This window comes from Eurypyga helias, unplaced genomic scaffold (assembly GCF_000690775.1).
Source record: "Eurypyga helias isolate BGI_N326 unplaced genomic scaffold, ASM69077v1 scaffold17351, whole genome shotgun sequence".
NCBI classification, from domain to species: Eukaryota; Metazoa; Chordata; class Aves; order Eurypygiformes; family Eurypygidae; genus Eurypyga; species Eurypyga helias.
The window spans coordinates 27660-42942 of NW_010230437.1; the positions used below are offsets into that span (position 1 = coordinate 27660).

At 38.1% G+C, this 15283-nt stretch overlaps 1 protein-coding gene across 1 annotated transcript in view; it reads left to right on the forward strand.

Annotated features, from left to right (window-relative positions):
* Positions 1-15283, forward strand: part of HIBCH (3-hydroxyisobutyryl-CoA hydrolase) — a gene marked incomplete at its 5' end in the record, with an annotated part of 42144 nt that extends 26861 nt beyond the window's left edge. The window contains 5 exons of the mRNA XM_010160750.1: positions 1136-1194; positions 1962-2043; positions 8798-8917; positions 10097-10130; positions 15168-15283. Of these exons, the coding sequence (XP_010159052.1) occupies positions 1136-1194; positions 1962-2043; positions 8798-8917; positions 10097-10130; positions 15168-15283 (411 nt within the window). The remainder of the gene's footprint in view (positions 1-1135; positions 1195-1961; positions 2044-8797; positions 8918-10096; positions 10131-15167) is intronic.

Below are 15283 nucleotides of genomic sequence, written 5' to 3' on the forward strand. Positions count from 1 at the left end.
CGTCAAGCAATATTTTCAGGGGGATAAAGGTGCTGTTTTCTCAGTGGACAAACCCATACTTCTCTGTGGTGATTTTGGAGGTGAATGTAAGCGTGTTGATAATACATAATTAGTATTTGTATTAGCCCCATGTAACAATGGGCATGAAAATAAAGGGGTTTGGCATTACAATCAGTTTATTCAGTGGCTATTTTAGGTGTTTTCATGTGCACTGTAATTTTATTTCAAAAGAAAGGAAACTTCAGAAGTCAGATCAGGATTCAATATATTCAGTCAATCTGAGTATTGCTCCCCAGTTGTTTGGCTTTAAAATGAGCAGTGTCTACTCTTGTTATTTCTGTTTTGGAATTACTAAGTTCACATATAAAGATTAATTAGAAAAATAAATGGGATAAACTAATTTACATAGTAGTACTTATTACCTTGACAAAATATAAAGCTATGAAATAGGAGTGATTATATTTTGCAGAATGCTGGAAGCTGTGTATTTTTAGTTATCAGAGCTGAAATGACAGGGCACCTTCCTCTGCCTCAGCTGCTGTTACTGAAACATCTGCTGATGTCCTAAACCCTTTAAGGCCAGAAGTTCTGAAACATTTGGCAGCCTTTACACATGACGCCAACAGATCTTTCACACTCTTTAGTTGTCTAAATGAAATTATGTAAAATAACAGAGAAAAGGAAGAGAAATGTATTTTTTGTCCTTTTTTTGAAATACATATCTACATGCTTGATATTGTTTTTTAAGAAAAACAAGCTGCTGCTTTTTTTACCATTCTCATTTTTTTGAGTAGACTTACCTACACTGACTTTCCTAGTGTATTTGATAGAAATGTATTGACAGAATAATCATGATTGCTTGTGTACAAGATAGCCACCCAGGCAAATGTGTGTACATAGTAGCTCAGAGCAAGCACTGCATTATGAGGTGACATCTTCAACATTCAGAAGATAAAGTGACAAGTTCATTTATGCACACTGCAATATTGTATTTAATTTAAAATGTCAGTGTCTTATGAATATTAAATGTTCATTTATGTTTTGATATTTCTGTAACAAGTCATACATTTTTAAGTACTGATAATATCTGTAGTCTAAAAAAACCAAGTAAAATATGAATTTACTTTTTAAATAGAGCCAACTTGATAAAGAAAAGGAGTTTGTACTTGATGAACATATGGAGAAGATTAACAGGTATTCAGCAATCTTTTTTTCTGGATAGAGAACATGAAGGGAAATACAGTGACAATATCAGTGTTCAACAGATAAGGTGACAGAAATGCCATTCACGTTAGTTATTTGAACTCTTTTTTTTCTTTAGGGAGCTTTATTTGAAGCTCATTAAATATTTACTTAATCAGTATATTAAATAGTTGAGCATATTTGCCTGATTTGTGCACCATTGTATTAATCAGCTACCCTATGGCACATTAAAATGACCATTTTCTACAGAAATTGGGTGGGGATTTGCAAGAGCAACTGTTTAGTTGAACAGGAAATGTTAGGTAGTGCATTTATACTCATTGGTATAGGGCCATTTCTGTGATTGTTTGGAACTTCTGAGTATCAGAAAGGGAAGGAGGAAGTGAGAGTGATAAGCAGCAGCCTCAGGATGGCATCAATCAACTTTAGAAACAAAAGATGTTGACACCAAACCAGTAGAATGGAGCTGATAGCTAAAGATTTGGTGTGTTATAAAAATGTAGATAAGACTGATGGTGGTCATTAAAGTTTCTGGATAAATATCAGAGTTCGTAAGTGAGGTTTATTGAAATTGTAGAGATTTGTAAAGGAAGAGGGGATGCCTGTCAACTGAGTTACAGCTTTTCTTAGTAATGTGTTCCCTGTTGTTCAGTTTTAAGTATCAGCTGGTTACGCTCTGTTTCTGTGTTACTAACACTTCATGGGGAAGGGTAAGGCTGAAGAAATTAATTCATTTATTAACCTTTTTTTTCTTTTAGTCTTTTTTCAGCAAATAGTATGGAAGAAATTGTTAAAAAATTAAAGCAAGATGGTTCTCCTTTTGCCATTAAGCAGCTAGAGGTAATGTCTTCTATGTTATTTTTGTTAGAGGTTTTAAGTCTGGTTGTATACTTTCATTCTTACCATGGGGTAGAATTTCGTCACCTCATTAAGGTAACCAATACTGCGTAACACCAGTAGGACACTGGACTGAGATCCGCACGTTCTCACACATAGTCCTATGGGATTGTCCATAGTTCTACTCAGACAAGAATATTCCTCTGTAAAACCACACAATGTGAATATCATCATGTTGCCTAAAATTGTAATCTAGTAAAAAAACCAAGCTCCCTTTCCCTTCTCTGCTCCCCATGATCAGGGGGTTGTTGGTGACAAAAGTTACTTTTATAGCTTCTCATTTTATTGCCAAGGGTTGGAATAAAACAGTGCCAGAACAATGTTGTTCGATTTCTTTGGGTAAGCAGCGAGTAGTTTAACATCACAAAGTATTTTTTGATCTTTTTAATGCCTTTCTGAGTGTTGGATTTACTCACTGCTCAAAAATGTACAGTAATGCTACACACTTCAGCCTCAGAAGCAAAGAGCAACTTATATTAATTTATACGTAATCTATGTATTTTTTTCTTTTGAAGTATCTACTCATGTGCCTTGTAAAAGTTTGTCTTGGAGCTGTTCAAGCATTATTTACAATTGGATACAACACAATCATTTCTCCAACAAAAGCTTTGTTTTAACTTTAGTTACAGCTTACAGAAGAAATCCTTTCATTTGTAATAAAATAAAACATCCATTATCTTTGGACTTTCACTTGAGCAGAAGGAATATAATTTTATTATGTAGTGTGATTATGATTAGGCATCCTGTCTCAGATACATAGATATGTTTTTGGTCTTTGTTTTTAAGTAAAACTTTAACATTTTGTCACTGCAACTCTCAAAGAGGTTTTGAGAAAGGAAGCTTTAAAATTATCTTTGTGCCAGCCAGTACGCCTAGTACATTGCAAGAAGTTAAGAGTATTTATTACAAAAGCAAAACTGAGTGAAAGGGAAAGCTAATTTTTTTTTTCCCCACTTTTATTCAAGTTTCATCGAACAAAGGAGTGAAATGAGCTAGTGCCAGAACAATCATTTTATGTGTTTGTAGACCTGGATTCTGCCGCAGGCTACCATCATCGTTTTCCTCCAAACTATACAGGCTCTAAGATTTAGTTCTTTTTCCCTGTGTTACAGATGGCAGGGAAAGTACTTATGTTAAGGTCTGCTGAGACAGTTTGATAGCATGTTAATAGCAGGCACTTTTGGTGGTTCTTATTTCTTTGTATTATTGTGCTACAAGGCAGTATTTTATATTATACTTTAAAAATATACAAATAATTCCGCAGAGATCTTATATTGATTCAGTGGAGGTTGAAAACAATCAAGAATGATTTGCATATAGCTTTTAATAAGTTAATTTCTTACAGTTTTGTGGCACTTTAAAACATTATCAGACCTAGTGGAATTTTTCAGCATAGCAAATAGCCTTTCAAGGGTGCTTTGTTCAAAATACAGTTTCTACTACCAAAGATGCAAGAGGTCTGGAAAAACTTTGTTACTGAAATATGTTAACTAGATAATTTGTTCTGCCACATTTCCTGTAGTTACCCAAACCTGCTCAACTTGCTTCCTTCATCTGCAGCCTCATAACTCAGATCTCTTCTATCAAAAAGAAAAAAAAACAACCCACAAAAACCAAACCCATAGTGTTCTTGTTCCCTGTAGTTTATGGGGGTACATTTGTTTTATACTTTTAATTTAGAACTTAAAACTGTCATTCTCTTTCAAAGTTGTGATTGTGTAACTGATTTTTTTTTTAAATTCCTGTACAAAAAAAGGGCTCTTTTGTTGCTTCTTCGATTTTCTTGTTTTATGTCTTTAGTAGCATTTCATAGCAGCTTTTTTCTTTCATGTGATTCATAAATGAATGACTGTCCTTGGAGGTGGCAGAAGTTCCAGAACAACTGTCTGTTTTCTGTTCTGCTTAAGAGATGAGACTGTGTTATTATGGATTGCTTCTCTCCATACAGAAATTTGTGGGGAAAAAAAAAAAACAACAACAAAAAAAACTAACAGCCACCATATTTTCTATCAGATGTAAGGCTTATTGGTGTTGACAAGTATGTTAAGTTTCAGCAAGTTTCTAACAGCACACATTCTGCGCTAAGTGGTAGGATTAAGTACGGATTAATCTTGTAGGATCAGCTACTTAATTTCTTCAGTGAAAGATCCACAAAACCCAAGAAGGAAAAAAGCATTTGTGGGGGAAAAGTTAAGAAGGAATTCAGGTCTAAATCTGGCTTTCTGCAGGAAAGGCTTGCTAGTTAAACTGGAGGTTATGTTTTACTAGGGAAGCAAATTGTATTTAAGCTTAATTGTAGCTGGCAGAAGGGTACCTTGCACCCTGGCAGTTGAGCATGTTACAGCAGCTCCCGACAAAGGCCTGGTCTGCTGTCACATTGCTCGTTGGACCAGAGTTCAAAGAACTGGCTAGAGGAAGGAACAGGTAGCAAAACCATGACAGCGAGTTCGCTGACTTGTGTGAAGCAAGCTGTTTCCTCATCAGTAGTATCGCAGTACTGAGGGCATGTAACAGGAAACACAGGATCACTAAGGCTGGAAAAGACCTATTAGATCATCTAGTCCAACCATCAACCCAACACTACCATACCTACTAGACCATGTTATGTTTTGATGAATACAATTCTATATTGCAGATAAATCAAACAAGAGAAAAATTCTGTGAATTACAGAAAGTTAAATGGATGAAAATCTGTAGCAGGTGCATGTTTTTATCAAAGAAGTATCACAGTTATATGAAAATATCAGAAAGAAAAAGACTTTCACCCCGAAGTTCCTAAAATAACAAAACCGACTTGGAATCAAAGACAAAGAAAGCCACTCTGGGTGAATTACAGGGTTCCCCCTGGCTGTACTGAACTTTGTTGAATAATCTCCTCTCTTTCATATCTTTAGCAGTAAGATCAGGGTTATCTAAAGATCTGCATCTTTAGTGGCATGAGGAGCTTTCTGAAGCTCTCTGTGTCCGTAGAGGATAGTTTCCTGTAACTCTGTGAAACCTTAGCTTCACTTGAGTGTCCAGGGACAGCACATTGAAGCCATAGAGACTGTAAAAGATTCACTGCCAGCCTTGTGTATGCTTGTTTTCTTTGTTTCCCTGTATATTTCAATGATATATATTAGTAAGCTTATGGAATAGGCCCCAACTAATACAAATACCCTAAGTTGGAGGTACACCTTGGTACATCCACACCTTGTATGTACAGATACCTTTTAGTGTTAATAAAATGAACTATAGTTCTGCTATAATCAAAGTGTGCTGTGAGCCATGCTATCCTAGGTATCCTGTTCTGTTCAATCTACAGTACTTGTGCTTTTCACTTGCAAAAAGCATGCCTGCTTGGCAGGCTTTCACGTATCCAATACTGAAGTGGTTTGCATGAGTAAGAATGTAAAATTGTTAAAATTTTACTTGAGAATGGCTTAGTCATTTAAATCACATTTTGAACTCAGTTACAAATAGGTAGAAAGCTAGAGTACTAATACACTTCATGAACTCATAGTAGAATATTTTTTAAAACCTTTTATTTGTAGCATTACTTTGTTTTCAGGATTTATATGAGCCAGAAAGCTTTAATCTGAGTGACAGCAGTACCAATTCTAATTGGATGAAGTAAGCATGTGGGGTCAAAACCTGAAAAGCATCAGATCATAGAATCATTTGGGTTGAACGGGACCTTTAGAGAGGTCATCTAGTCCAACCCTCCTGCAGTGACCAGGGACATACTCAACTAGATCAGGTTGCTCAGAGCCCTGTCCAGCCTTGAATGTTTCCTGGGATGGGGCATCTACTACGTCTCTGGGCAATCTGTGCCTGTGTTTCACAATTCTCATCATAAACTGAAAGAGGGTAGATTTAGACTAGATAACAGGAGAAAATTTAAAACCATTACCTCTTGTCCTATCACAACAGACTCTACTAAAACGTTTGTCCTCATCTTTCTTATAAGACCCCTTTAAATATCGAGAGTCCTTGGTCATCACATGATGCTTTCTTATAGCTTTTTTTGGCTGAACAGTGCACCTTCTGAGCAGTGATACTTAATGATTTAATAGCCTTCATTGTTGCTAAATGAATTATGGTGCACTGTGCAGGACACTGCAGAGACTAAGAATTCCAAGACACCTTGTCCAGATCTACTGATCAGGTTGGGATGCAGACACTGGCTCCTGAAACTTTAACTGGGTATGCAGCATCTTGGTGAGATAGGTGGCAGGAATGAAGCTGCATGGTATCTTGGTAGTGCTGAATTTAAGTAAAGCAGCATTCTGAACCTCTGTTAAAAGACTAGTACGGGTGATATATCTGTCTTTAAGCAGCTTTCCTGGGATGCTTTGGCTACATATTCAACATTTTGACAAAGCTCATCCAGAACCATTGTTCAGTGCAGACAAACAGATTCTTTGGTATCTCAGAAAGTAAGGGATGCCTGTCACCTTCTATTGCAAGGGAAGTGATACACTGGATCTCTGGAAGGGCATTTTTCAGTTTGTTTTTAAGTTGAAGAAAGCCTCCCTCAAGGACAGTGAGCAGCTCAGGTCAGAAGCTTTAATGGACCTTGCAGCCACTATTCCAGCTGTTACTCTTGTAAGGGGCTCTGCTGAGGCAGTGCCACTTAATTGTCACCTTCTGATAGTGTCTTCTTGGCATTCAGGTCTACTGCAAATTCAGCTTGTAGCTTTCAGGATCATTATGTTGAAATCAAGATGGTCTCAAAGATACTAGACTAGACGTCAAACACTTCTATGACAACTTCTTTGCATTTTAGTACTCCCCACTTCAGCCTATCCCATCTCCTTTTCAGGCTTGTTCCTTAACACTGATGCCCTCCTCCTCTTTGTACAGAGGATTTATTTATAGATACACTGGTGACTCATTTTTCTGCAATTACACCTACCCATTTTCTTTCCTTGTTCCTCTGACTTCAGCTCGATTTATGGCAGTGCCTCCTCCACCTTCAACCTCATTGATATGCCAAGATAAGGCAGCTGCACCAGACTAGCTAAGTCCTGTTTTCAAATCTTCCCCAGTTCAATGCTTTCTTTGACCAGAAAGAACTTGTCGTTACCAGTTTCACTATGGAACCATCTGGTTGCACTGTGCATACCATTTAACCTAGTCTGAGCAAAGACTTGCTAATCTAGATGGCTGAATGGGAAACTCGGAGGAGAATAGGTCCAGTTCACAGGTAAAGCTAGCAAGAGCATATTAGGGGAAATAAGGAGTCTAGTTAAGAGTTGCTATCCATCCGAGACCTCTAATTGCATCACTGTGCAGGTATAGCTGGTTGCTTTATCTGCTGAACGGCAGCTTTTTGTTAGAGCTTTACCAGAACTCAGGGAATGTTGACAATTTGAGTCAGCATTAGCCCTTTCCAAACCAGCTTCTCAAGCAAAGTGGTAAACATGCAAATAACAGAACAACAGACCCAGTGCTTTTAAGCTACAATTGCAGAGTCTCCTGCTTGTATGGCAATTGCGTGTTTTCCAGCTTAACTAAGCAAAATGGGTCACTGCTGTTATCAGCTGGTGTCTAGAGTGGGATGAATAGTAATTGGGAGCCAGAAAAAATGTTAATGTGTATGACTGGAAAGCTGCCATTTCAGTCTGTGGGTAAGGAGCCTAATGTCGGCAGTGAAAATAATGTAAAGAGGCAAATCATGCCATCTGCCACTTTTCAGTAGTGGTAAAAATGTCCTCATTAACAGGAAATGTCTATTATATGCAGAGCTTTTAGCTGGGTTTACAGGGGAAGAAGAATCTTGTTTAGAGTGAGGAAACACAGATCAGCAACGATAAGCTTTAGCTCCTTTCCCCCACAACCCAGAAAGCATTAACGCTCAGTTCTGTTTTCTTAACTAGGTTTTTGTCTTTCTCCCCGCCTCCCCCTACTGTTTACTGGCATGCTGTTAATTGAGGGGTAGTCACGAGAGCCAGATTTACAGCATTTGTTTGTGTGCCTTAAACAGATCCTGTCTGTTGCGTAACATTTATAGCCTGTAGCTCTGTCAAAAGAAGGCCGGCAAGACCTCCGGGCTTCCTATCAGCAGAGCAATGTTGGGCTCAATTACTGCAGCACCTGTTGATCCCAGACAAGAAGCCCGGACAAATATGCATTTGTGTTTGATTTCTTTCAATATATTTTTTTCCTCCTCAGTTTTCTTCCTTGTATAGTGTCTAGTCTTTGCAGATGATCATAAAGCATCTACTCAAAAGTCTGTGGCTGATCTCACTATTACCTTACTACTCTGACATTGCACCAAATAAAACCTAAATGCTGTATAATAGTAATAACAGCTATAATATCAGTAACATCCAAGAGCCATTCAGACGATATATGGTATTCAAAAAGGGGAGTATAAATGCTTGTAACACTTGCCTTTACTTCTTAAAAGTGTCTGTTTGGAAATGGCTTTCAAGCTGTATTAGATTCTCTGGCTAGTAGTAATTTGATCATAAATGATACGACCTTAGGAGTTCAAGGCTTTCCACAAGTGATGGCACGCACCTCAGAGATCTTGCCGATGAAAGTTTATGCGAGTAAGCTCGTTTAGTATGACAGCGTGGTGGGAGGAGCAGGGGGAATAGGGGACAGAGAGGAGTGCCATCATTTACTTCAAAGTTTAAAATGCAAACAAGAAGTCAGCAAATGTGTCTAAATTGACAAGAATAAAAATAATAGTTAATGTCTTCCCCAGACTATTAATAAGATGTCACCGACATCCTTAAAGATGACTCTCAGACAGCTCAGAGAAGGCGCTTCGATGAGCTTACAAGAGGTACTCACGATGGAATACAGACTAAGCCAAGCATGCATGGTAAGCAACCAGATGAGTCCTTTGTCTCTTTCCAGCCATGGAGGGGTAGCAAGTTTATCAGAGACTAAGTTTAATGTAGATTAAGGGCTCACAATTCATAGGTTTTAATTTTCAATACCTTCTTTATGTGTCTGTTAGGCTGTCACTTTCTTTTTTCTAGTTCCATGTCTTTATAAGCAGCTCAGAGGAGACTATATTAAGGATGGTCAGACAGGAATGGTAGAGGGCTTTTGTTAAAAAGCCAGTAATGTTACAACATAGGAAGTTTTGTATTTGGACCATCATTTTAGAACTCTGGGTTCCTAAACAGATTTCCTATTTAAATTACTTGGTCCTCAATGCCTAGGTTCCCACCAGCAGGATGGAAATAGTTGCATTTCAGGAATACTTTCACTCCTGCCTTTCAGGAGTACTGTGATAAATTTAATAAAGAAAACAAGAGGGCTGAGTATTTGGATAACATATGAGGAAGTGATCCTTTCAGTAGACCAGAGTTGTTAACTGAATTATCTGAACTCCTCATAAACGTTCCCTGTGGCACCCTTATTATTAATTTTGTCACATTTTAAGATTTTTATGGGTCTGATTAAATTATTTGTGATAAAGTAAATGCTTTAAAAAAAAAAACAATTATGAGTGAAAATGTACCTAATTCTAATAGGTTCTAGTGCCTGACAGTATCCTTACCATATCTTTCCTGAAACTAGTATTGTTGCTCCATTGCCAGTCAAGCATCCTTAGGGATTTAAATGTTATGTGTACCATGATAAAAAAATAACTGGATGCTTCCAGGATTGCATTTAAGTGCATAGTGTTCCAAGTATGCAGAATACATCACAATCCCTGAAGACTGGCCTTTCTCTGAAGAATTCCTGATCTCACACACCCTAGCCCCCATCATGCAAAACTCTTCAGAAAAATCTGAGATGTCACACAGAGAGAGGGCTTGCACTGCGTGAAAGTTGCTTGTTCAACTGCAGTTCAACAGAATGATTTAATTTGTGGCTGGATTTAAGCAAGAGGACATAGAGTTCTTTAATAAGAGAAAGTAGGACTAGATGAGAACAGTAAAGTGGGATGCTACAGAATCTTGAGAACTTGCATTTCAAGTAGAAGTGGGACAGGAGAAGATGGGACAAATAGAATCTGTCATGTAACAGATGTTTTTTTATCTTTCAGAGAGGCCATGACTTCTATGAAGGGGTTCGAGCAGGTAAGCATGCACACCATAAACATTTCTCAAACTTAATAACATGCAAACTCACTGTTGTGTTGCTTCCCTGGAGGTTAAGGAAAGCACATGCAGCGACAGCCCAGGGAACACTTCCAACTTGCTACACTTTTTGCTTATTGGACTCCTGTATGGCCAGAATTCATTATTTGTTCGGAAGCGTAACAGCCATGTCATTTCCTTTGTGTCATCTCAATTTCCTGATGTTATTTATCCACCTGGTAATCCAGCACCATGAAAAGGTTTCACCACTTCATTGGTAAAGTTCAAAATACATTGAATGCTGACAGTAGTGAGTAGCTGTGTGGATCATTTGTGTGTCAAGGTTCAGTGTTGCCATAGAGCTAGTTCAGCCAGCTATAGGATGGTTTAATACTTGAAGTCAAGAACAACTATCTGCATAGGAAGTTGTTAGAACGGAGACCACTTTCACCCATGTCCAAAATACCTCTGTACAGAGGTGTCTTACTATCAAAATACTATATATGTAATGTTAGTGTCAAATAATTCAGCATTTTAAGGCATTGGTCAAGATAGGTAGGGGTGAAAGTGGCTCAGCAAGTTCATCTAAGGGACAGACTTGGATTCTGTCCTTGGTTCTACTGCTGATTCACTATGCAGTTTGTCAAACCCTATGTCACATCTGGTAGAAACTGTAGTAATTATTTATGTACTATTCAGCAGAAGATGGAACAAAACACAGGCTTTTCCTTTTCCAAGGAGCTTGCAAGACATCTGGAGGAATAACACTTTGGGTTGAGGGAACCTGGCTTTTAATTCACACAATTATATACTCGAGTGTGTATTATCACCCCCTCCTCATTTTTTATATCTGTCTTAAAAGTAGTTTAAAGTCCACTTGCTTGTTGGATACTAGTTTGGGTGTTCACTATTAGCAATACCGTGTTAAAGATAGCCTGGGGTGAGAGATGCAAAGTTTGTTTGTACAGCATGGAAAAAAACTTCCTGATTTTAAGTAATTAATCTTTAGCACTTATTAGCAGAGACTCATTTGAAGAAATTATCACACACATTGAGAAGTATGTGGTTTTCATTGTGTTGGTAAGGGGGGATAAGGATATCTTAAAAAGAATATTCCTAGGATATATGCTGACTCACCATATAAGGTGATGAAAGGTAGTTATTCAGGAAGTGATAAAGTCAAAATCTGAGAGTCAGATGACACCAAATCAAGTTTTCACTTGTAATGTACAAGGTCACTAAACCATTTGGCGATGCTGTAGAGGACAAAAGCAAATCACTTGTCAGTCTGGCCAGTAAATTACTCAAGCTGCTGGTAAAGAAAGAAGCTGCAAGAACACCAGCTGGGAAGCTTCTTTTTTTACAAAGGATGATGTAGGAATGGCTTAACTATATCAGGGGAATTAAAAATAAAAAAAACACAAGAAACAAGCAGGGATCCAATTGCACTGAGGGCATTGCTAAGAAGAATAATTTGTTCTTGAAGCACTTTTGCTCTCTGCTTACTCCATGTATCTTCAGATTTGTCCTCTGAAAATTGTTTCTCTTGTTTAAGAATGGCGCAGAATGTGACTCAAGATGATTTGTGTAGCTGGATCTAATATCGTAAAAATCATTATGCAACAATGTGCTGAGCATCCTTTTTAATAGGAAGTAAGATTATTAAGTCCTTCACAGGATCAACCATAGTGAATGAAAATGATAAAAATGTTAAGTATTGGGCTTTTTCTTTATTGAAGCATTACATACCAGCCATTTAAGAGCCAGCTGTTGACCCTGTCTACCACAAGCGGATCTACCACAAAGCAAAGTTAAGATATAATAATCAGATTTTACTTCTTGAAGATTGTTTTTCCAGCAGCAATGGCCATAGGTCAGGTTTTAAAAACAGCTTTTGTCTGCTTCAAACCATAATTTTAATAGGCATGCTGGGAAAGTAGTTTGTTTAAAAGCTTTTTAAGCCTGCTTTGACCCAAGATCAAAATTTCATTCTTGTTTTAGCTAGTTTTCTTTCAACCAGACTGAAAATACTCTGGCAAACAGTGTTCCCCATTTATGATTCTTGTGATTAGAGCTGTTAAAGAAAAGCCAAAACCCTTAAAGCATAAAATACACAGATTATATTTCATCAACATTTTCCCACATAATGGGAAATGTGGTCTTTGAACACTTTAGGTATCCATATTTCACCTTGATTGATAGAATAATACATAAGCTAAGAAATACATAGCTGTGGGTACATTCCAAGAATTTTATTTTTTATTTCTTCCTGTGTAAGAAAAGTAATTTTTGGATGCGGTGCTCAAACACCTCCAGGTAGACTACAGTCTCAGCAGCCTGAGGGGACAAAACCCTGTTAAATTAACCTCCTAACTATTTGTGCAGGAATATACACTTCATATGGAATGATAAAGGTCTTCTATGCACTGCTGATCCTGCGAAGACTGTGTTTCTGTATGGCTCCTGCCCTCTCTCCTGCAGTGCTAGCAGCTGGCAGACGTGAGCCTTGCCCTGGGCACACAAACCCCCTGCCACCAGCACGGAGGTAGAGATTTCATTGCACTAACAGAGTTTCAGGTGCTTAGAAGGATCGGTGCTGTGACCGTGCTGAATGAAGCTAAGCACTAGAACACTAACTGAAGTCCAGTAAAGTCACTGCTGATGAACAGAGGGGTTTTGGATGTTAGCTTGTGGTTTGTTTGTGTTTTTAAAGGTAAAAAACAAGAACAAACCCTTAACACAGTGTCTGTGTTCAGTTAGTTTTATCTTAATGAACTTCCCTTAACCTACCTTAGAAGTCTTCACAATCTTTGTTCTGGTCTTGTAGTGATCAACAGCTGGAAAATACACAAAATATACAGAATTTAATGCAGAAAGGGAATATCTGCATGGCAATATCAGAAGTATTTTAACTCATACAAGATTAAACATTTCATTGGAGAGACCATTATGATCATGCAGTTTATGTACCAGAGTAAAACTGGCCACAGATCCAAACAGATTGGCTGATTACACAGTAGTGCTATAGAGTGGAAAAGTGTCAGTAATTACTACTGTATTTGAGAGTTGAAGCTGTAGTAGGGTACACGTGGCCTTTTCCCCCTGCCCTCCCATCTATACTCTGTGTTGTCTTTTAGGAATAACAGTTATTTTGGCCAGATTGTGAATTTCAACTACACTTGAAGAAAATCATTAGCTAAAGACTAATCTGGTGGACTAAATATAGTTGATTTGGGACTATTAGGTGTTTTGACCAAAACCAGTCAATGGTTTCACATCACAACGTTTAAAATTAATTTGTAGGATCATAACTTTTCAGTAAGTTACCCAACTGAATGGCCTACTAAAATCATGCTTTTACAGCACATTTCTTTTAAAGAATCGCTCGCATGGATTCTGCTGGAATTGCAGCTTCTCTCTCTAGAATGGGTTTCTTTTCAAAATTAGCATTTATTTCTTTCCAAGGAGTCTTTAGTCCTGTCTTTGCAGGTAGACAGATGCAGGACTCTGATTCTCCCTTCTCTTTGGAAAAGCAAGCTGAAAGAGTTGTGATGCATGTATAGCTTCAGCTACAGAAACACCAACTGGCACAGTTGTCATTTGAAGGGGATTTATTCTCTAGGCATTTTCCAAGTGTTGGTTTTAGAGGGAAAAGTTAAAAAGAAGTTTTCAAGTCACATTTTTTACCACAAACTGCCATGATGCCTGTCATTTGATAAGACACAATCTTTAGGAGGGTGTTCTTTCCACTGAACTTAAAACCCAACAACTTGCACATTTCTCAGCCTGGATGGTTCTAGTTTAGTCACCAAGAATGAAGTCTCTCTAGAAAGACAGGATAACTTACCACAGCTGTTATTCCTCAGAATATCTGGTCTTTGCATCTTCTGTACACACGTCCTTAGAACCACCCTACTCTGAAGCCCTTATCAGAACACACAAACCTATTCTGCTCCCAGCAGAGTCCCTGCCCCTCCTCCCTTATATGCCATGGGCCGAGGTGGTCAGGAGGTCTCCAGGGGCACAGGTGCATCTCCACATCAGGTGCTGATATCAAACATCTGAAGGGAGTGTCTGTTGAGGGGAAAGGTTGGGTAGTCAGTGCATCCTAGACAGCAACAGTTATAGCAGTTCTTTTTTAAATCATGAAAAAAAAATCACATTTTGATTGGCACCTTTACAGTTTTTCTTGGGATCAGAAAGGTCCTCAAGAGGATGCTCGAATTCCATTCACCTTGGTTATTTTTACACATAAATAAACTCTCTCTTGTCTTATTATTGTTTGCTAGTGCAGCTGTTCCTGCTATGCCGTTAACATTCCTGTGATACAAGGAATGCTTTTTGAGAATTGGTATTTTCCTGCTACTCTTTTACATGGGATTCATTCACTGATTATTGTATCTTCAGTGATGTAAATCCCAGGATACAGCATAAAGTACACTTTTTAAGATTATACAAATCTTTGCAGTTAAATCTACATAGGTCTGCAGTATCTGTCAGTATTTACAAATAAATATTTTGATTTTCCCACAAAGATACTCTGCTTTACTCTCTCCTCATTAGTTATTTCATTATTGGTTTATATGATGTTTTTAAATTAGCTTTAGGCATATAACACCTACTGTAGTCGTCATCTGTACTCTACAAACAGTCAGATTCTGCAGTGAGATGTGAAAGGCTGTGCCCAAGAGCAGCATCATGCATACTGGTCCCAGTTTCACCTGAAAAAGCAGAAGTCGGACAGGAGTAGTAGGGCTAAACAGAAAGCACTAATTTCAGGTCAATTCCTTCAAAGCTTGGGCTACCTCTGAAGTGACCCACTGTTCCTTGTATCATCAGGCAGGTCCCAGGTACTTCTCTAGACATGTCACAAAACTTTTCATTAGCAGAGAAATACAGACATTACAAGAACTCTCTCTTCTCCAGAGCATCTAGATTTTCTTCCCCCATGTTTTCACTGCGGTTCTGGCTTCTGAAATCATCTTAATTAGAGTTAATTTACAAGTAACTTTTGTGGTTTTGTACTCCACCTGACAGTGCTGATCGACAAAGACCAGTCCCCCAGATGGAAGCCAGCTGCTCTAGAAGAAGTCAGTGATGAATTTGTGGATGACTGTTTTAAGCCATTGGGAAACAACGATCTCAAGTTCTAA